General features: G+C 34.6%; 2 protein-coding genes across 4 annotated transcripts in view; one reads left to right on the top strand and one right to left on the bottom strand.

The window, feature by feature from the left end:
• The window catches only part of LOC138715659 (facilitated trehalose transporter Tret1-like), a 42,749-nt gene extending 32,613 nt beyond the window's left edge, over positions 1 to 10,136 (bottom strand). Inside the window, exon 1 of one of the 2 annotated variants that reach the window (XM_069848728.1) lies at positions 10,072 to 10,136. In XM_069848728.1, coding sequence (XP_069704829.1) covers positions 10,072 to 10,077 — 6 coding nt within the window. In that variant the 5' untranslated portion in view covers positions 10,078 to 10,136. Of the gene's footprint in view, positions 1 to 7,585; positions 7,685 to 10,071 lie in introns of those variants that run through there. The other variant, XM_069848729.1, reaches the window with a different exon arrangement.
• Positions 1 to 24,494, top strand: part of LOC138715231 (facilitated trehalose transporter Tret1-like) — a 453,955-nt gene that overhangs the window by 50,117 nt on the left and 379,344 nt on the right. The gene's annotated exons all lie outside the window — the stretch shown is intronic.

The raw sequence follows: 24,494 nt of genomic DNA, 5'->3' as shown, positions 1-24,494 counted from the left end.
TCTTCTTCTTCTTCTTCTACTGGCATGCAGCTCTTAAAGTTTAGCTAATGTCTCCTTAACGATGACAGCCCATTCCTCTCTATTTTCTGCCTTCTTCCTCCATCTTTTAACTCCCTTCCTTCGTAGGTCCTCTTCCAAACAGTCCAACCACCTTAACCTCGGCCTTCCTCTGTATCTTCTCCCTCCTGGATTTCCATCAAAAATATTTTTAATCGTTCTACCACCATCTATTCTGATCATATGTCCAGCCCATTCTATTCTTTTAGCTTTTATCTGTGTTACTATATTACGACTCTTATACAGTTGATTTATCTCATTACTTATCCCTATTTTCCATCCATCTTTATCTTTTATTGGTCCATAAATTTTCCTCAATATCTTCCTTTCCCATCTTTCCAACTGTAATTTTATATCTTCCGTCATAACCCAGGCTTCACATCCATATTTAACTATAGGTTTTATTACTGTGTTGTAGATTTGTGATTTGGTTTGTTTCGACAGGTACCGTGTTATTACTTTTGCCAAAGCAAAGAAACATCTATTACCTGCTGCAATTCTCTCTTTTATATTTTTGCTACAGTCTTTATCATAGGTGACCAATGACCCTAAATATTTAAATGCTCCACTTATAATTTACAGCATTTATTTATATTTCATTATTCAAGGTACCAGCCCTTGTTTTGGAGGTGTTCATATACATCGTTTTATTCACATTTACCTCTAAACCTAATTTATTTATTACATTCTCCATCTGTTCATTGGCCTCTTCCAGTACTGATAAGGACCGAGCTATCATTACTAGATCATCTGCAAATGCCAGATATTGTAAAGATCTATTCATGATGCTTCCCCCTGGATTAATCTGTATACAGTGAAACCTCTCATTTACGGACATCGAAGGGACGTAACAACCTGTCCGCATCTGGGAGGTGTCCTGTATTGGGAGGGAGGCTCCCCAATGTAGCAGTAAATTTATAATATGCAATATGTATCCCTTCGTGTTTTAAATGAAATGTATTACTGTAGTTTAATTCTAAATACAGTCTACTGTACTACAGTAAATTCTTTGCAACTTTGAACTACAGTAGATAAGACCGAAAAAGGAAAATTCAGTACTGTGTCGTGCCATTTTATTCTAGCGGTCTTACTAATAAAAACTCTATATACAGACGTTTAACTGTCTTATACTTATACAATGAGTAGCTCGTTTATAAGTCGTGTGTAAATTCCTTACTAATAATCACTACATACATCGTGTATAACAGTATAACTGTTACACAGCTACGTCATAGTTTCGTCATTACTTCGTTACGAAAGGTAATAGAATATCTGAGGTTCTCTACTGCATCCGGTAGAGCGCTCTAGTGTGGCGTGTTAAATATCGATAGTACAACTGGCTCTAATCGATTACCACACTACATTTTGGTCAAAGAGTACAAGCCACAGCAATATTATTCTAATAATTCTATGATCTTTGGTTTATTCTTCTGTGGTTACAAGGTAACCATCATCATAAAATGACAGTGGATACGAACATCTGTTAGAGGGGCGGCCATTTTTTTCACTATATAGAACGCTTAAACAAGGGGGTTTCGTGTATATAACTACTGCAAAGCAATTCCCATTGTATAGTTACAGGCTGTTCATACGTCCATCGCTTATTCACGGTTTATTAGTAACGTTTTCTGTCTCAACTCTGCATAAGTCTCGTATAAAAACTATACACGGTTTATTAGTAAGACTGTAGGTGTACAGTTATGCAGTACTGTAATTTACAGTTTTCAACTTAACCTTTACGTTCAGGTGCCATGTCTCTCGAACCAGAACAACTGATTGAAGTGAAGAGAATAATTCTATTAACCCTATCATGTGTAGAATACTATTTCACGATCGTTGAAACCTTGGATCCATCAGACAAGTTAAATTTTATGACTTTGTTTATCCACCCGCTTCCAGCTATACCTTATTTTATTTCATGGAGTGCAGTTTCATAGAAAGGACTTTGCCGACAGACCTTCTACTGCCCACTACTAATAGGTTGTCATAAATAAATGTCTTCCTTACTGTGATGGAAATCTTGTCTTCTCCTGTCAGTAACCAATCACAACCTTCGTTCAGAAGAATTGACAGGCTGCCCTCAAATCCACGTGGAGGCACAGTTGTCGCATCTTTTCCGAATTCCAAGAATCCCGTCAGTCTGACTTCGATAGTCACCAGGATTGTGGCAACTGTGCAATCTTGGGACGAGGGGACAGGATGGAATTGTCAGAGTTGTTTGTGTAGGAAGTCATAAATCTGTAAGCGGGTGTTCAAAGGAGCCACCGAACTGCACTCCTTGAAATAAAATAAGGTTTTTTTTTATAACAAGGGGTAGTCGGCTGGGCTAGTGCTAGCCTACGAGACCCTAATTGTCGTCTTTCATGTTAAGGAATTTCTGTACAGTTCTCAAAACTAAATTTTCCATTTTTTGTAACACATTAGGTCTTGAAATCCAAGTTCTGTCCACAGTCAGGATGTAAAGCAAGCTTTAAGGCTGTGAAACTGCTGTTCGTGTCCGTGTCTGAGTGTCCGTAAACGAGAGTTAAATTTATCATTATTTCTATATTATTTCAGTTGGGACATAAAATCTGTCCGTATATGAGGAGTGTCCGTATCTTGGGGGTGTCCGTAAGGAGAGGTTTCACTGTACTTCTTACTAACTTTTCCAAGGCCAAGTTAAATAATAAAGTTGACAGGGCATCCCCCTGACTCAATCCACTCTTGGTTTCGAATTTCTCCGACATTCTTCTATTAAATTGTCTGGTTATTAGTTTTCTGTAGTGTTATTTTAATTAAATTTATCAGTTTCGAGGGGATGCCAAATTCCTCCATAACGTTAAATAATTGATCTCGGTTTATACTGTCACATGCCTGCTTGAAGTCTATATTCATAAGTTTTCTCCAGTATCTGCCTCAGTTGGAAAAGATGGTCTGTGGTAGATCGTACCTTTCTAAAGCCACACTGGTAGTCTCCCAAGATTTCTTCTGAATATATTTCCAAATACTTGACAATTATGCTCGTAAATACTTTATATGTAACATTTAGGAGAGATATTCCTCTGTAATTTTCACATATTAATTTATCACCTTTTCTTGTGTATTGGACATTTGATCGCTGTTTGCCACTCCTCTGGTAACTCTTTTTTATCCCAAATCATTAAGATTAATCTATACATCCTATCCCAGAGCTTTCTTCCACCATGTATCAATAATTTGCCAGCTATTCCGTCCGTACCCGGTGATGTATTCCTCTTGAGTCTTTTGATAATATCATATACCATATATCTCGTGGGTCTCTCTATACTCATTTCTGGTCCATAAAATTCCATTTTTTCATCATCTGTATCTGAACTTGGTCTATTTAAAAGATCTTTAAAATACTGTACCCATCTGTTCATCACCAGCCTTTCATATCCTATTATCTCGCCATTTCTCCCTTTACACATAGTTATTCTTGGTTTATAACCTTCTTTAAAACTCCTTACACCTTGGTAAAACTTCCTACTATCACTTCTTATTCTATATGTCTGCATTTGTTCTAATTTTCCTTCCTCATATTTTTTCTTTTCTTAATGTTGTATTTGCTTCTCTCCTTACGCTCATATATCCTTCTGTCGCTGCTCTTGTCTTTCTGTTTAACATCTCTTCTCTTGCCTTGTTCCTTTTCTTTAAAATATCTCGACATTCCTCATTGAACCATTCTTTTTTCTCATGTCTTCCTTGAGTTCCAATCACATTTCCTGCTACCATTTGTATTCCTTCTTTTAACTGATTCCATTCTTCCTCTATATCATTATCTCTAGGCGGCTTTTCCTCTAGAAACTTGTTTTTTTCTTCTCTAGAATTGAGGGCCACTCCTGGATTATTAAGTTTTGCTAAATCATATTTCTGTCTTATTTGATTTTTTTCCCTTCTTCGTTCTTGCACTTACTATCCTTGGCTTAAATTTTATCCTTACTAGAAAATGGTCACTGTCAAGATCTGCTCCTCTGCATGTTTTTAACATTTGTTATATCTCTCACGTGCTTTGTATCAACCAAAACTTGGTCTATCTGGTTTTGGGTTACTCCGTCTGGTATTTCCAGGCTATTTTATGGATGTTTTTGTGTGGGAATAATGTGCTATTAACTGCTAAATTGTTAATAATTATAAAATCCGCTAATATATTTCCATTATCATTATCCTCATTGTGTAAGCTGTGTTTTCCCACATTCGGGCTATGTTGACTATTATTCCCTAATTGTGCGTTAAGATCACCCATAACAATCTTCCTGTCATATTTATTTAGTTTCTGAAGAGCTCTTGTTAACTCGTCATAATACTGATCTTTTGTCTGTTCATATTTTTCTTCCGTAGGTGCGTGAGTACATATTATTGAAGCATTACAGAAATTTCTCTTCATACGCAATGTACACACTCTTTCATTAATAATTGTATCGAGTTGCATAATAGAAGATTTTAAACTTCTGTGTATCAGGAAACCAACTCCAAACATATTTCTCCTATCACTTCCACTGTTACATATTACATATACATTATATTCAGTTTAAATGCATGTTTTAATGGTTTTGATTGGACACCTCAGTTTCTCGATTCTTATGTACCTTATTTTAACTTCAGGAATAGAATTGAAGAATGAAAAGAAAAAAACGAAATAACGGAAAAATGAAATAAAATGTTAAGATTTTCACAATAAGATGTAGGAGAACCTTTCTCTGGCGTGAAGTTCACTTTTACAACATTTTACCTACAATTCTCTACAGACTATATGTCATAAATGGATTTATTACGTTGGATATTTTGAGAATAGTAGAGAGGAAATATAGCGGATTCAAGGAAACTGCAGACAAATAATTTAGGTTAAAAGCACCCTCTTTCAGGGAGGCTGTAAATTCTCTCTTTTTCCAATACTAGCAGCAATTTAGATTCTTCTAAAATTGGAATCCTTCGCTAAATTGTCTTTGCAGTGTGTGAACCTCGTAAGTGGTTAATGTGTTTGTTTATTCTGTTTGCCTGTGTTAATGTGGTTCTAATATGCTTCCAATTAAAGGTTTCTCCATACGGATAAAATGTACTAAACAATTTCAAGTCGACCATCATGTCGCATCTGCTTCGGTTATTGGAAGAATGCAAAAAAGAAATCTGCAAAGAATTCCATAGATCCCTCAGTTATGCCGTGGGAAAGTGGGTGTAGCGGCGAAAAGCAAACTGGGCAGGGTCATAAATGCGAACCCGGACTACGGATTCTTTCGTTCTGTAAAGAAGGTTATTTTTGGCGAAATGTGAATGAATAATTTGATCTGACATAGTCACAAATCTGTTCATTCAAGTTTGCACCCATAACTTCTTGCGATGTAGAGGGGTCATTTTCTGCCTACAAAAACATATTGACTAATAAGTGCAGGAACCTCACAGAAACCATTTTAGAAATGTTGTTAGGTTATTATCTATGCAGAAAAAGTGAAGTGAAATAAGACATTTGGAACAAAAATGAAAGTGCATATTTTAATGTATTTCAGGTTAAAATGTCCAAAGTACAATGTCCAATTTTGACAATGTCCAATTGCAAAAATGTCCACAACAGAATGTCCAAAAGGGAAATGTCCATGCACTACAAAGTTTTCAGTACAAAATGCTCACAGTAAAATGTCCAATGTGACAAAATCTCCACAGTAAAATGTCCAATGTGAGAAAATGTCCACATAACAAATAAAAGTCCACTTTCAATTGTGTATTATAAAAGTAATAATGATGCTTTGGTTACTAAGCAATAGCAAAATTCCACCAAACTTTAAACACAATTGCAGTAAATATGTCCCAGCTCATTTATTCTCAAAAAGGGAAACGTTTATTAGTCAACGATGGATTTATTTGTCAATTTCATTCTAGAAGTAGGGATGGTAGGAAAATCTACTGGAGGTGTTCAGAAAGAAACAGGTGCAGGGCACACATGAAGGTGATATTGCGGAAATAGAGGTTAAAAAAATAATGAAAGGCTAAAGTCAAGGGCTCGTAAGCGATCATACGATCATAAGGGAAGTTACCCATGATATTAGAAACGAAGAAATTCTTACAAGGCGCTCTGATAGGAATAACTTGAGGAGAATAGTAAATTACCATCAGAACAGAACTCGCCGCAAAACATTCTTAAGGTCTTGTTCAGATCATTGCCCCATATAACATTACTAAAAGGAATGAACATTTGTGGACATTTAATGTGAAAGAAAATGAATGACTTCGGACATTTGTCAGTAAAATTTGTGGGCATTAAATGTAAAAGAAAATGAATAACTTTAGACATTTTTCAATAAATTTTTTTGACATATAATGCAATGGCCGTTTTTTTTGTAGTGGACGTTTTATTTTTGTGGACATTTATGTAATGTGGACATTTTAGCATAGCGGACGTTATTGCAGAAGGACATTAAACTGTAGATATTTGAACTCTGAATCTTCGTAATTTGATAGCGCATAAATGCATGCATATTTTGGGATTTTATAGTGCATGAAATTCTCGTCTCTAGTAATAACCTTACTGTGCAATCATGAAGTGCAATCTGGTTGAACATGCTGTGTTACGGAATTCGTTCGTGTTATTGCGTATATTATTGGCAAAGTCCTGCAACTATAATAAGTAGGCTTCGTAATCCAGCTACCTGAAGACTGAAGTTAAAGACACGTTGGGTATATAGAACCCCGAACACAGGTAATGCAACGGATAAGGATATAAACAAACACATCATCGCTGCGTGTTCGTGGAGTACAGTCAACTCTCGACATTCTGAAGCTAGACTAGTAAACACATGCTTGAGCCGTGATGTTCATTTTCGTCGTGAGCATTGCAGTGAATAATAACGTAAGTTACGGAACTTGAACATATGCGGATGTCACTTGAAATGATTTTATATTGCAAGAAATTCTTTCAATAGCACATGACGTTATTGGTGCATGATGTAGTACAAGATAATCCTCTTATGTGATATTTTTTCGTTTGATTAGGTAATTGCATCTCACTCATCACTGAAAACTCACTTAATTTTCTATGTACTTTTCTAGAATTTCCCTAAAATGGAGATTATTTAATTTATTAATAAAATTGGGATGTTAGCATTGAACATCATGGTAGGCTACACAAATCCATGCTAAACGTCGAGTTAATATTTTCAAAAATTTGAGATTTTTATGGTAGTTACTGGTTCTTTTTTATTACGTTCAACACACTTTCTGTGCCTTTTGGTATTTCAGTGTCTTTCAGTGCACTGTTTTTTTGTCACTTTTACGTTTATTATACACTATTTATGTGTAATGTTGTCTATATTGATAGTAAAAATATTAGTTCAAATATCCTCAACTATGCCCCGCAATATTACACGCTCTGCAATGAACCTTCAATCAGCCATAAAGATGTAGTTATTTAAATAGCCCTAATACGACTGTAAGGACAGTGACCGATAAGATTACTCACTGTGGCTGCGTCCCGATTTTCATTTTCTAGAGAAAAAGGGCAGAGGATGCGTTTGCGTAACTATTTCGTATATGAACGTACCTGTACCTGTGCTGTGACGTCACATATACTTTGAATCAGGCAACTTCATTCCCGTTTATAGGTAGCTAGAATACGAAGCCTAATAATAAGGGAAGATTTTGAAAAATGCAGGTTTAAATGGCTGAAACATACAAACATGATGTATGACAGATATAGTAAAATAATACCGGCCTGTATGTCATTAATAACACAGAATATAGTTAAACTCGAGGCAAAAGATCGGAATTATTGTTGCATAAGATGAGCTGGGAATGAAATCTGATCAGTACACTCGAATAGGCAATCCTAGTTGGGCTGTTCCATATGAAATCGGACAAAATTTCAGAAAATTTGACCTCGCGTTTAAAAAAAAAAAAGAAAGGTGCTTCTCTTATTGAAAACCCTTCACTGGACAAGGCTAATGGTGGGTTAAAATATCCCCAACTATAGTCGCGACGCTGTTTTCCCGGCGTGACTCCTCCTCTGTGCTTACATCTTAGGAAGTCAAGGCTCTATAAAGTCTAGGTAGGTAGCATCGTTCGCCATTTTTGTTCTTTCGTTACCGAGCTAAGAGATGGGCATCTATTTGCCACATCGTTAGACATTATCATGTCGTAGCTCCTATTATAATAAATCAAACGCACTGTAATTCAGCAAATCATTGAGCGGCAAATAACGTCCTCATGTGCTTTCTGCGAACGCCAACGAAAGAGCCAAAATGGCGGGCGATTATATTAAGTATTTATCCAGCCTTAGGAAATGAATGACGTCTTCATCAGCGAATCACAAGACGCATACGTTTAAATGTAGCCGACCTGCAACGTGATTGGCTGTCGGAAATTAGAGCGACGGGACTATAGTAATGTATTACTTTTCATTTTATAGAGCATCAAATTTACCGCACTTTCGTAAAAATCTTAGTTTTGAAAGAACATTGCTCAGAGACATTTAGTGGCAGGATATTCAACGGCATCTCTTTTTAAAGCAGACTCAGAGAGTAATATAATGCATTTTGAGAGATTTATTTTAAATTCTTATTCACTTGACTAGGCAAATTTATTTATATTACTTTTTTTCTTGACGAAATGGCTAAAAAAATAAAAATACGACAATATGGGTGACTTAATATAGAATATAACACAGTTTACAGATTCAAAATTTTCTTTTGGTAAGGGTGGAAAATAAAATAAAGAAAAGAATTCTCATTGCGACTTTCTTCGCCGCGCGGCTCTACCACACAGCAATCTGAGCGTGCGCGTAGTTGGCCAATGGTAGCTGCTCGTAAGTTCCGTCATGCGAGTAGTTCACGCATTCGAAAACAACTCGAAATGAAAGATGCATTTCTCTGAATACTAAAATAATTTTATACAGATATTACATAATCACTACACTAACCTGTTACTGTTTGCTATGGTTACGATTGGAATAATTCTGGCTTTTAAGACATTACGTAATCATTATCTTACCTTCATATAGCAGTTTTTTTAATTTGCTGCAACACAATAAAGGAAAACTCTCAAACTTTGGAATTCAATAACCACTGCCACCTTGTAATAAACACACAGAAGATTGGCTGGTGGGTCACATATTCGTATCATTCCTTGTGTTGTGACAACATCAGTTGTTTCAAGACCACTCAAGGCCAGCTGATAAGAATATTCTGGCTCCTCTCACATCTCCGCATGACGCTGCAGGGAGCACATATTTTACAGCGAGATTTGAAATCTTAGTAAGCATGGTAGATTTGAAATATTTATTTTAAGGCTTTTCATTTAAAATAGCTTTTAAAAAAAAATTGTGCGGTTTTTGTCTCAACAATAACTAATATTATAGGGTGCTATGCATAGACATTTCGCTATCCCGCGCTACGAGCGTGTTAAACTAGCCTCGGCTATCGACTGATTACTTGTACAGGATTCATATCATATCGCTAACACTGGTTTATGAATACGAAAAACATTAGTTCGCTGATTATCCACCGGAAGCCCACGCTAAGAATGTCTATGAATATGACCCATAGTATTTTATATCCATACTTTTTTGGTGGTAACATGTTATAAATCACAAAAAACAGCATATCCATAATTTCCATAAATAATATATGTGTTATACCCCATTAATACCCTTAAATGCTCACTACAAAATTAGCTATAGCTTAAGTTTTTATTTCCAAGCCAGGCGTAGTAGTACGCGTTGAAAGTAAGAATAAAATACAAAATACGCTAAATTTTAAGGAATTATATCAGAAAAACTACTGAGTTAAAGAAAGTCAAAATTTGCACATTTACTAGTTCCCATATACTAAACCTCTGTACGAATTTTCAAGACAATTCTGATATGTCACGGTATTTCGTTGTCCGATTTCATATGGAATAGCCCGTTTCTCAAGTCGTTCCCAATGCTCTATTCCGTATTACCAGATCCCAAGTTGAGCTCTGTCAGCCTAAATTTGATTAGATTTATAGGAATTTTGCAGAACTTCAGGGCTTTATCAGTTACATACTTACTCTCATGTTTCCAATTAAATAGATCGATATGGCAACAGACGCACAGCTCACTCACACAGTCGTCAAAGTACAGAAAGCAAGCCAATCCTTTTATTTACCAGAGTTATATCCTTCCTATTACGAATAATATATTGCAGCATGAAAACATATAATTTATGTGACAAATAACGTATAGGATAGCTGGTTAAAATACTGTACAGTGAAATGTCATCTTATGTCTACATTAGTAATAACAATGAGTTTACACTCAAGATTTACGACATATTTTCCCACCTTCATATCCGTAATTCTTATTTCTACCTCAACATTTTATGCTATTTATATGAAAGTTGTTGGAAATAGGGATGAGCATAAACGGTATTTTCAAGCATTTGTGACAACTATGACTGTGACAATTAAATATCTGTGACTTTTATCGGTGATCTTGTCACACTGTTTTTTTATATCGATAAGTAGGAACAATATGCATGAATTACATCTATATTTTGTTACACCGATAAAAATTAACAGAAAATATTGAAGAGCAGTGAAATGTGAATACGATTTCTCTATACACGTCACACATCAGTGAGATAATATACATATGGGAAAACCAACAAATAAATTATGTACATGTACCAGAAGATTAACTCCATATGTAGATGAAATTATTGGGGATCATCAGTGTGGTTTTAGGCGTAATAGGTCGACTATTGATCAGATTTTTTGTATTCGACAGATATTGGAGAAAAAATGGGAGTATAAGAGTATAGTACATCAGTTATTCATAGATTTCAAAAAGGCATATGACTCGGTTAAGAGAGATGTTTTATATGATATTCTTATTGAATTTGGTATTCCCGAGAAACTAGTTCGATTAATTAAAATGTGTCTTAGTGAAACTTACAGCAGAGTCCGTTTAGGCCAGTTTCTATCTGATGCTTTTCCAATTCACTGCGGGCTAAAGCAGGGAGATGTATTGTCACCTCTACTTTTTAACTTCGCTCTAGAATATGCAATTAGGAAAGATCAGGATAACACAGAGGGTTTGGAATTGAACGGGTTACATCAGCTTCTTGTCTATGCGGATGACGTGAATATGTTAGAAGAAAATCCACAAACGATTAGGGAAAACACGGAAATTCTACAGGGACATCATTTTATTTTTACTTCAATTTTTATTGTACCTGCGTGTCTAAATGTACTTGACTCTCACCCCTTTCACTAATGTCCTTGCTAACGTCAGTCAAACAAACTTACGGCCGCTGTTGCTAGCAGTGAAATAAACAGTACAGAGTACAGTGTGTTTCAGAAATATGTTGCATTTTCTATACAAGAAAGAGCTTATATTATTGAAGTTTATTTTCACACAGGTATCGTGTGTAGCATAACTGAATTTATTTGTGTGGACTGAGCAAAAGTGAAGATTAGAGTTACCGAAAGTATGGTATCTATAATATGGTACGGTACTTAACATCATTATTTAAACAAGAGTTTTGTTTTACTGTTTGCAGGTATGAAGGACGATGATGGAAACTGGAATTACAATATAACCGAATGTGAACAACAGTTATTTTCATAATTTCCTGATTATATCATTACGGAATATTTTTGTAGAAATGTCATTAATCTGATAGATAAATTTAGAGCAACAGAGTGTACAGAAAGGAAGAAAAGTGTAATATGCCCAACAAAGGTGACAGAAGATGTTGTAGAATATGCTAGAGAAAGGATGCAGCGAGGTCCTAATAAGTCGGTCAAGAAGTTAGCTGTAGAAATTGCGGTTTCTTACGGAAGTGCTCACAAAATTCTCAGGAATAAATTAGGGTAGTACTATGCTGAATAAAGTAGACATTACATAATGAATATAACCGCCTGAAGAGTTAAGTTTGTGAAAAAAAAATTGTTACTATTCTACTGTTTTTTGATAAAATACTGTAAAAGTAATGATCAAACTGAAAATCGTAATACTGTATTTCCCTGTAACATAAATGGATACACTACTTTTCTCTCCTCCTATAGCTAGTAAAATGATTTGTTTACATATTGCACTAGTAACACCAAACTCCTGTAATGGAAGGGGGGGGGGTAACAGAGTTTCCGAGTATAGCCAGGTTAATGTTAAAAATGTTGGTAAAAATAAAATGATGTCCCTGTACTTGAAGCAAGTAAAGCGATAGGGTTAGAAGTAAATCCCGAAAAGACTAAGTATATGATTATGTCTCGTGACCAGAATATTGTACAAAATGGAAGTATAAAAAATGGAGATTTATCCTTCGAAGAGGTGGAAAAATTCAAATACCTCGGAGCAACAGTAACAAATATAAATGACATTCGGGAGGAAATTAAACGCAGAATAAATATGGGAAATGCGTGTTATTATTCGGTTGAGAAGCTTTTGTCATCTAGTCTGCTGTCGAAAAATCTAAAAGTTAGAATTTATAAAACAGTTATATTACCGGTTGTTCTATATGGTTGTGAAACTTAGACTCTCACTTTTAGAGAGGAACAGACATTAAGGGTGTTTGAGAATAAGATTCTTAGGAAAATATTTGGAGCTAAGAGGGATGAAGTTACAGGAGAATGGAGAAAGTTACACAACGCAGAGCTGCACGCATTGTATTCTTCACCTGACATAATTAGGAACATTAAATGCAGACGTTTGAGATGGGCAGGGATGTAGCACGTATGGGCGAATCCAGAAATGCATATAGAGTGTTAGTTGGGAGGCCGGAGGGAAAAAGACCTTTGGGGAGGCCGAGACGTAGATGGGAAGATAATATTAAAATGGATTTGAGGGAGGTGGGATATGACGATAGAGACTGGATTAATCTTGCTCAGGATAGGGATCAATGGCGGGCTTGTGTGAGGGCGGCAATGAATCTCCAACTTCCTTGAAAGCCAAAAAGTAAGCAAGTACATATACTATTAACAAATAAATACTTACTCTAGTGAACAGTAACATGTCAAAAGTTATCCTCATGTAGCAAGAGGTTACATTGTAGGTATTGAATCAGTTGATAATTTTGAAATGTAGTTGGGTATGGAGAAATTGAGGTTATGTGATTATCTTCATCGTTTTAAAAATTGATCCTTTTTATTGTATATAATATAATGGATAAATTATTTTAAGTCTTGCATTAACATTATAATATTGAGCCGTGGAATACAAATTAACGAAACATAAGTATTCGGAAAAACATTGGAAAATAATTACAAAACAAAACAGTTGCTCAGACAGGATTTTAAACAAGATAAAGTACTGGTAACCAGTGATGTTATTATTTAAATCTTTCAATCACTACATCATTTATAATAAGACGGTGAAACTAGAGCGGAAGTAGTTTCGGCGATTTCGGACGTGAAAATTGTTGCATTTATAAGGAATTTTTTTGTGGCGATACACTTGACAGAGTTAAACTAGTGCTGAGGTTGTTCTGGTAATTTCGGAAGTGAAAATCGTAGAATTTATAAGGGACTTTTTGTGGAGATGCAGTTGATCGTATATGCAAGGCATAACAAAGTATAAACTAATCAAATCTAACCTCCTGTCACAGATTTGTATATGCAAGATGTATACGCGGAGTACCAAGGGAGCTACCTCAACGCTAGTTTAGTCGTTGATAGTATATGTTTAGGCATAATAAAAGCTTAAACTAACCGAACCTGACCTGTCACAGATTCATATATGCAAGGTGTAAGAGAGGAGTGCGAAGGAAACTACCTCAAGGTTAATTTAGCCAAATAAGTTGCCCACCATGTTATATACAATAAAAAAGATCAATTTTAAAATATGAAAAATAATCACACTAGGTCAATTTCTCCATAACCAAACACATTTAAAAATTAGCAGAAAAACTACACCAATTAAAGGCATAATCCTCTTTTCCTTCACTGGCTTCTGAGAGCTGTAAATAGTGGTAAACACGTGGTCTTAGTTTGCAGTCACAAATACTTTCAACAGAAAGTCGTTTGATACCTATAATTCACCATTGTAGTCCCTCTCCACTTGTTAGGCCTACTTATTAGAAACATGACTTGAGAGAGATCCAGGGCGAATTACTAGGGAAATGATCAGTTTCCCTGGTATTGCTTCCGGATCTCTTGACTGTTACATTTGTAACAAGTAGGAGAAGATAGGGTTACAACAGCCTACACTAGAATATACAGGTAAATATAAAACCATTTTTATGTTGTAAGTAATTGTGGCTGCAAAGTAATACCAATGGATGTAACAATGTGTGCCCCATGTGTAAATTTACACGTTCAGATAAGTTTATTTGTATACTCAATTATAAATAAGTACATCTAATTAATGTTGTACTGATTCACCCATATACTGTAATTAAGTAGTCTAAGCCTTAAGAACTCTTTAGAGCAGGCATGTCAATTGATGCCCACAGGAGCAAGCGCGCGCTTTAGAGCCCAGGAGAGCCTGAGCGCTTTACAGTGGAAAGGAAAGAGACAGACGAAAGAGGTGGTATATGCTGCTTGGTCGAGCTATATTCAGGGGTGGCCAGCACTGATTCAATAGATAAAGGGAAGAGAACTTACTATTAAAACTGTATCCATGTTAATTTTTAGATTTGCCTGAGAAGTATAAGTGCATTATAAGAATGTAAGTTTTAATTGGAATGCTCATTTTTCACAAGTTTGATTTTTTTATTCAGAAGAAATATTTCTCAACTTTTCGTATATAAAAGTGAAATTTTCAGGTATAGCCCTATTTATTTAGTAGCCTTACAGAATGTTTTCGTAAATCTAATATACCGTATATGTGCCTACGTATTACTGAATATAGTGTATTGAAAATTTTGAAAATATTCGCATGGAAATTGTTTGAAAGGAAATGAATTAACAAATCAACTACTGTTACATCATGAGCAAAAGATACGTGCCCATGTGTTGTAAAAATGTCAGCTCTATAGCTTCAGCAGATTTCGAGAAAATAATTTAATATTCTAATGATAGGAAGTTGCTCACAAATATCACCTTAAAAGCATAATACGATAAGAGTTTTGTTATGTAATATTAGTTACACTTAAAACAGATACAGTACCTAGGTAACTTTGCTTTGTCTTGTAATATTGTTTTGATTAATTTATTGATTACTTTTGTAAGGCTAAAGATACCATCAATATAAAATCCAACTTATCATGTCATACTCAATCTCTTTCTTTAGAATATCACTTTCTTTATGAATGATGTGTTTCATCCACTTAATACAGTATAATGTGATACTACTGTGGAATTTAAGTGAATATTCCTTCTTAAGTCTCTATTATGTTATTAAGATTTAAAACACAAGTGCAATATTAACAAATCAGTGTTAGTACTTTTATTTTACAGACAATATAGATAATATTAAACAGAAAGAAGCCATATAAAAATAACGACATAAAATTTCACGTTCCGTTTGAAGTTTGTGCACCACTGTTTTCTTAATCCAACAGGTTGCTTATTCATATACACAACCCTTCCTCTTTCCATACTTAGCGCTTGCTGCCTGCGCACGACGTCAAGGTCAGAAAAATGCGCTTGCTTTGACATCACTGCTTTAGAGTGTACAAAAACCCCATCTCTATTTTGGACACTATGTCGGAAATTGTTTCGTTTAAAACGCTGTGATATTATCTTTCAGGAATGTCAAGCTTTGTCTAGACAGAAATAGCCAGTTTTGTCTCGTTCGGTTTTAATAATATAGGTATGCCTACTGTCGTCGGCTTGTGAGAAATGCTTCGAAAGTTCGGACGGGCATAACGTTCAGTGACAGTTAATTATAATCATTTACGTTGAGACTCCTTATTTTCAAATGTAATTAATTATCCTGTTTATATGTAAGTGTAGGCTTATTTTAAAAGTATGCAAGGGCAATGAGAACGATTTGATGGAGCAGTGTCTGCTATTTTTGGAATTTATAAAATTGCCAATTTTTGTTAACTACTCCATATGATATTTAACAGTTGAAAATTACTGCAAGTTGATTTTAACAATATCTAGACAAATATCACTAAATATCAAGTTCCGAACACGAGTAACAATGATAGGAAGCACAGCGCGATTTCCTAAGAGGTAGTAACCATAAACATAATGAACTTATTACAAATAATTTTATTTTAAGGTTAATTATTTTAATTAATACTACCGTACACTGGTAAGTTCGTGTTGGAGCTATACATTAAAAACTGGATCATACATAAATGAGAGAAGTACAGCTAAAGTTATTACAAATGTTATAGGCTCCTTTAACTATTCAGTTTGTAATTAAAAATATAACCGAAAAAATATTGTTACTGGGTAAAAATTGAGTGGAAAATACATATAAGTTAATATAAATCAGTTATGTGAAATGTGAAGATCTCGGTGAATACATAAATTATTTATAAAACATATATACAGACTAACTACGATAACAAAATGTCAGACTCATGATTATATTATTATAATGCCGCTAATAACTTTGCAACAAATAATCACTTTTCAAAAAAATAATATTGAACAAAATATCACGAAAAAAGTAATCAAATATCACCGCCCGATTGCTGTTATTGTATCATGCGCATGCGTAAACCTACGACATAGAGAAGAAAGTTGTGAGAACGTCACAGATTCACTGTCCTAAGAGATGAGAGTACTAAATAATACCACAGTCTATTATATACAGTCACGAAGCTCAATGGTACTTACTAAATATGCAAACATAGATAGTTGCTCATCACCAGGATCGCTACTATCGCCTCATCACAGACTCTTTCCCTAGCAGACGATAAAATGTATTGTACTTTTGACATCGTGTTCTTTTGAAAAAATTAACACCTTCCTTCCACTATTGAAATATGAAATATATAAGGTTTATATATTATTTTCATAAAATATATATTATATTCTATAAACTCACCTTCCTGGATCTTTCGGAAGAAGGATAACTTTGACCTCTTTTTCTTACAATTTATAGTGCTACAAACGTCTCCTTGTCGCATACTATTATTGAAATTATTGTATTTTAGCTATTTACAGTTATTACACCCGTAATGAACATTTCACAGCTTTCACAACTTTTCACAACAATGCGAAATACGGCACAGTCGATGCCTTTTCGATCCTAACCGTAATGTACCGTATGTTCGAGTTTACTATTTCAGTGTATGGAACTCAGTGAAATATTATAACTTTATTGCGTATCATTGCTAAGATTTGTTTAGTGTAATGTGTCCATAAGTTCCATTTACTTCTTGTTGCATAATATGTTGCAGAAATAATTACAAAACTGTGTTATTTTAATGTGTTAACATAATCTGTTCGAATCAACATTTTAAGTTTTTGAGGTTTAATAAAAAAGAATTTATATTGTGATTTTAAGGGGACATTCAACTTAAAAATTGGAGAAAAAGTGTCATAGAAATGAAAAATTAAATTTCTACACTAATTTACGTGACAGAACTAAATCAATATGCAGAATTCTTCCCCTATTCATTGAGAAGTCACAGTCAAATGCACAAAGCCAAAAAATAAAAAATGATAAATAAAAGTGATATTCAATTAATGATTGATTAAAAATTGAAATATTTTTTATTTTAAAAAGTATTGGATCTAATGAGCTGAGATTTTGCATGTTACTTTCCATGTGTAAACTTTTTCTCCAAATTTGAAAAAGATTGGTCAAATAGGAAAAAATTTCCAAAATATAGTTGAGCGTCCCCTTAATTTAGCACATCTAGCCTACCTTCCTTCATTGTAGACAGAAAATTTACCATACCACTCCTATGAAATTAGTGTACGTACGATTGTGTTACTTCGTCTCTTAGGTAGTAGATAAATACAGTAATTCAGTGCTCTATTGCAGTATTAAAATACAGACAAATTGAATGTCCGGGGTTTCATACATGAGATTGTTTAATTATAATGTATAATTGCGAATATAGGAATGTAAGTTAAATATAGTATCCATAATCTATAATTTCCATATGACATAACATCAACGAGTTGCATAACATACATATGTAATGGGAGGGCATTGGAGACCACTAAAATTAGACAGAAAGAGGCAACTGATACAGTAAACATAACCTACAATTTCAACATATCTAAATATCCGTGCGGTACAACTGAAAACTATTGAATCGTGCGTAAATGAATGTACAAGAATTTCGCAATATTTAATCGAAATAAAGGCAGGTATTACACATAAGAACAACGTAATTTTCACAGCAAAAATAATATTACTCGCAAGTGAATTATGTCTGAAGTGTCTCATAATCATTGTTTTAAATTTTATTAATGCAATTAAGCTACATTTTAGAGAAACATACGTTACTCTTTATGCATTGAAACTAATTTATATGGTTGAAACACGGATCACATGGTCTGCCTTACGGCCTGTATTAGATCACGATAGCAGTGACACAGTTTATTGTTCCTAGTACTCACAGGGCTCCAAGCGGCTAGCAACTATCGCGAGAAATGCAAAAAAAAAATCATCCCAAGCTTCGTGACTGTATATAGTAGATTGTGATAATACCCTTCGATCACAAGTGATAGAAATATCAGTCACAGAGTACTGAATACGGAGCACATTTCTATAGCGATATTTTGTCACAGATATTTCTCGTCATCAGTCACAGGTTTATGAATGACAAATAATACCTATGATAAAATATCGGCTTGTGAAATATCGGCCATCTCTAGTTGGAAATAAATCAAGCAATATATCGACAGCGTTTTAGAGAGGAAACGTATAATATGGCACGGCCCTGGTAAATGTGGCAACGTCGCAGCCTCTCCTATCAGCTGAGCAACGTGATGAACCAGCCAGGTCTAGACTCCTAACCGCACTCACGGCGGCTGATTCATACGTAACGACGCTATCATAAGCGGAGGATTCGATTCGCGCTTCTGCGGTTAGTATTGCGTATTGGTGTACAACTGTCAATAGAAAAAGTGGTCGCTCTCTAGAAACGAAGTTCCCTTCTGGTAGCTCCGCTACAATTCGGAGACAGGCGATGTTATGTTGGACCATGCAGATGCTTCCTCAACTCGCTATCATCAATACCATTGATGTTAAATAACCTAGTAGTTGATAAGCGTCGTTAAATACCAACTAAAAAAAGTACATAAAGAGCAGATGTCACCACACAGTTTAAAGTAACGGGTACAATACGAGTTTACAAAAAAAGTTCTAAGACAACGAAGTCAATAATAATAATAATAATAATAATAATAATAATAATGATAATATTAATAATAATATAATAATAATAATATAATAATAATAATAATAATAAAGAATCGATATGTATTATCTTGTTCTCTACGCAAGGCTTGAATTCCTTTATATGACTATTTCATGCAAGTGACGTTTATTTTATACTACAGCTGTGGTAATTAAGCTAATGAATGATAGGCTTACTTATATATCAAACTAGCCGTTACGTACATGTATTTATGCTCGACCATGCCGAAATGTAGTAATTATACACCTGGTAGCAGTTCTTTAATGCATGTCATTAAAGTACACCTACTCATTAAAGTACAGGTGTTTTCAGCCAATGACATCTCAGCTTACAGGTGTTCAGCCAATGACAAGTCAGCTTTGTACCGTTATAAAACCGCAAGTATCGATTATTCTCGGATATGCAGTCGAAAGAGAATTAGCGAAAAGTCACGGAGGCTGGAAATCCAATACTGTCGCAGAAGGTTATGTTCTGTTACTATAATAATTAGCGTTAATTGTAAATAATATTCAAATAAATTCAATTTGTCATCTCGTTTTTCAATGTCGAATTCAATAATCAAGGTTATACCAAGTTTAACGGGATTACATCAAGGTCAATGACATTATTGTTCCTCGGAAAAAATCAATACTGCGCACATTTCACAATTCACGACCTAGAACAAGGTCACTTCCGATCTTGTCAGATACAAATAAAATGTATACATCTGAATAATTTCAAGTTAGAAATATGGTCGAGCATAAAAAGTCGTATGAAACTCGCCTATAATGGTAATTAAGAAGCGAATATGAAAATTATGAAACTCGCTTGCGCTCGTTTCATAAATATCCATACTCGCTTCTTAATTACTATCATTACCCAGGGTATAGTCTCGTTGCATAATGTACTATTATTTTACAGGTTTATATTATGCGATATGGAAGCAGATAAATAATTCGTTTCATAAATATCCATACTCGCTTCTTAATTACTATCATTACCCAGGGTATAGTCTCGTTGCATAATGTACTATTATTTTACAGGTTTATATTATGCGATATGGAAGCAGATAAATAATAATAATAATTGTTCGTTTCTCGTCCACATAAAAGCAGACGTGTGTTTACAATGTAGGCCTACGCATAATGTATTGCCTTACACAGCTGGCAGTGTTTTACGAATAGTAGCTAATACTAATAATTTTCTTTTCATCTGAACTATTACTACAACAGCCGTTTGTCTTTCTGTTCGCTCTATATGTTGTCAAATAACTATACAACGTCTTTGGTTACGGTATCAAATTGTTTCCATCTTCTTTCGTTTCATATCAAAGTCAAACTAACGGTAACTAAGCCTATGTCCATAACGTGTTAGCTTTAAATGTTAATAGGATTTTTTCATGTATCCATTCAAATTGATTTATAAGATATACCAAATATATAGGGTGATTCACGAGGATTTACCGTCCCTTATAGAGCTTATTTCGAAGTCATTCTGAGCAAAAAATGTATAAACATGTGTCCTAATCTCAATATTTTCAGAGTTACATTAATTTGAAGTTGTTAGTAAAATATAGTTTTTCTTTAATTTTAAGAGTAAAAAAATATTACAAATAGAGAATGAACTATTCGCAAGTGTCATTTCTTTAATTGGCTAGTGTTCTGAAGCTAAAAATGTGTTGTTAATTGCTTTTTACATGTTTAGTTTCTCAATTTTTAATAAAAAATTACATCATTCTTACGCACTTATCACAAAAATTGTTACAAATCATACGACTTTAGGAACTTGATTCTTTATAGTTTAATTATGCACCCTAATGTACAGTCTTAAGCGATTTACAAGAGTGGTGTGATCTGTTACAATGTTGTGATAAATGCGTAAGAAAATGTAATTTTGTAGTTAAAAATCGAAAAAAAAAATTCTGTACGAAGAAACTATGGAATTCACAACACATTTCTAGCTTCCGAATATTAGGTAATTAAAGAGATGATACTCCTGAATAGTTCATTTTTTATCTGTAATATTTTTTTTACCCTTAAAACTCAAGAATAATGGTACCGATATTTTGCAAACAACTTCAAATTAGTGTAATTCTGAAAATACTGAGATCAGGACAAATGTTTACATGACAGTTTTTGCTCATAATATCTTCAGAAATAAGATCCGTAAGGGACGGTAAATCCTCGTGATCACTCTGCATATACATATATATACAGTATATATATATACACACACACACATATATATATACATATGTATACAGTATATATATACACACACATATATATATATATATATATATATATATATATATATATATATATATATATATATATATATATATACTTCTGCGCAGCCTCCGCTGTAGAAGCTTGGGTAAAATAAACATTTCATAATCATGCCAGATAGACTTGTAGTGCCGGATTGCGTAAGTAACTAGGATAAGACAATAAAAGCAGAAGGATATAGAAGTTGTTTCCGGTTTCCTAAAGATCCCGCAGTAAATGGATTCGTTCGGTTCCACGGGCAGACTGGTCACAAACCAGATCTGTAGTAGTATGTATGAAACATTTTCAGAAAAGTGACTTGAGCATTGTTGAGAAATACGACAAGGCGGAAAGACGTGTTTTCGTAAACGCAATCATCCAGTTATGTGTGACGGTGCAATTCCGAATGTTTTTTCCAAATTTGCTTCACATCTAAGTAGTGTGAGTGAAACCAAACGGAAAAATCCGCAAGAGAGAAGAGAAGAAATTCACAATCGCCTTAAAAAAAAAAAAAAAAGGAGGATGAAGAGAGACAGGCAGACGAAGAAAACTGTGTGCAGGATTTTTGTAATTTTTTGGAAAATGTATTAAAGAGATTATCAAAAAAAGACTAGTCACTATTTAAAAACGAATTTTGTTGTATAGTATATAAACTAGATATAACTAATGTTCCCAAAATAACTGCCAGCATTATAATAAACAGCCATTTTAGTGTGGCAGTGGACGTATATGTAATGAGGCTTTAAGAGTACGTAAAGCTTCTAATCTGTAGAAATTATTTGCTTACGAATGCAGTCAGCTTTCATCTCTAATAGATTTTTATGTTTCACCAGGTAACAACAAAAACATTCTTGCAAATTAAGCTTTCTGGAATAACTCCCTGTAAAGTTAATTTGAGTTAGTGTGCACTCAAATGTTGGTTGCTTGACTCTTGTGAGCCCACTTTGAGGTCTGTGGATATAGAGGGGAAAAATTGGATCGGTGTCGGGTAGAGTTCCCGGGTAGCTCAGTGGGAGAGCGTTGGTACGTTTAACCAAAGGTCCCGGGTTCGATACCCGGCCCCCGAACAATTTTTCCCTCGAAATTATTCAAAAACATTCTTGTATCCCAAATTACTGCCTCCCTACAAAGTCTGAAATTATTGTTGTTGGAAATCGATGAGGACTGTGATGAAAGCAGCTTAAAAAAAGTTAGATCTTTTATGTAACCAGTTTGATGTAATATTTTTTAAAAAACCTAAGTATGATGTGTCCACAATTTTATTATAAACTTTTCTTTTTTTTTAGTAAGTTATTTAACGACGCTTTATCAACATCTTAGGTTATTTAGCGTCTGAATGAGATGGTGATAATGCCGGTGAAATGAGTCCGAGGTCCAGCACCGAAAGTTACCCAGCATCTGCTCATATTGGGATGAGAGAAAACCCCGGAAAATACCTCAATCAGATAACTTGCCCCAACCAGGAATCGAACCCGGGCCACCTGTTTTCGCGGTCAGACGCGCTAGCCTTTACTCCACAAGTGTGGAAACTCTTTCTTAATTTATATCCAGAGTGTGAAGTGTTACTATGTCATTCGGCTGAAAAACATTTTGTCGTTATCTAAGAAAACTGTCCTCCTCGTCTCAAATTATCCCCTTCTTCAGAAACTGAGAATACGCATTTGAAACATGTTGTTAGGCAGCTTTTGGAAAGTGAAAAAACTGTGAATCTTCAAGTAGATGAAATTCACGTATCTAAAACGAACCGTAGACTACAAAAATGGAGAGTTGTTTGGGGTTGCTGCAAATAAAACAGATGATCTTGGGGAAAGTGTCATAGGCTTCTCCAGCTCACGCTACATGGAAACGTCGCACAGCGTCCTGCCCTGTTGCACGAGTGTTGAATACGAGAAAACGAACACATCGCTTTTCTATTTCGAAAGGAAATTGATTTATTATCTTTGACACTGAATGGCTGTTGACTCGCAGGCACACTGTCAGCATTTTCTTTTAAGGTTACGTTTGTACTATATTTTTGAGGTTAATGGAATAAAAAATAAAAATACTGTAATTATATGCGTCTTTATTTAACCGGGATTTTACTTTGCATAAACAACTTACGACAATATTTGCAATTTTATTTTGTTCTATTTTTGTGAGAACTCTTTCTTTGCCCTAGAGCAGTGGTCGTCAGCACTCGCTGAAATGTGCAAAGGGTACGCGGTGCTGTCCCGTATGCACTGTCGTGTAGCAGGGAGAGATAGAGAGCATACCCTCTAGCAGCTACGGAGTGCACCCTGGTGCACTGCGTTTTCCGCGGGTAAGAAAGACTAGCCCCAGCGTGCTCTGTGCTGACGACCCCTGCCCTAGAGTAATATTAACAATATGTTACCGACAGTAGATTTAATATTCTCAATTACAATGACATTATAATAATCACAAGCTATTGTCTTTTATGGCTGCAATTTTACCAAGAACTTGAAAAAATTCTTTTGGTTATTTGTTAACAAAAAATATTCTTCATACTCTTTTGAAACCAGAGCCTGTACAATTCCAAGAACATGTTTGCATACGCCTGAAACAAAGTCAGAAGACACAGGCAACTTTCTTCCATTTATATCATTAATGTATGCATTGTTACATTCATTTGTGTTTATCAAAGCTCACTTAAAAGTGTTACATTTCATTTTTTGCATTTATCTTGAATGAAATATAACCACAGATATAGATAAATCCTGACTCATCACATTGTAAATTCCCTAAGTTATCACTATTTAAAATGTCGTAAAATAAATTATCTATTTCATTATCATTTTTCTGAATTACAATAATGCATACAACAAAAATAAATCAGTTACAGAATTAACCATATATACAATTGTATGTGAATCATGTCACAGACTATCCGTGACGCATGTTACATAAATAAAATAAAATTACACGGCAAAGTGGAAGAAAATATAATTACACTTCTGGATAATTGATGATG

Source organism: Periplaneta americana, chromosome 15 (genome assembly GCF_040183065.1).
Source record: "Periplaneta americana isolate PAMFEO1 chromosome 15, P.americana_PAMFEO1_priV1, whole genome shotgun sequence".
Classification (NCBI taxonomy): domain Eukaryota; kingdom Metazoa; phylum Arthropoda; class Insecta; order Blattodea; family Blattidae; genus Periplaneta; species Periplaneta americana.
This window is presented reverse-complemented; position numbering and strand designations above follow the sequence as displayed.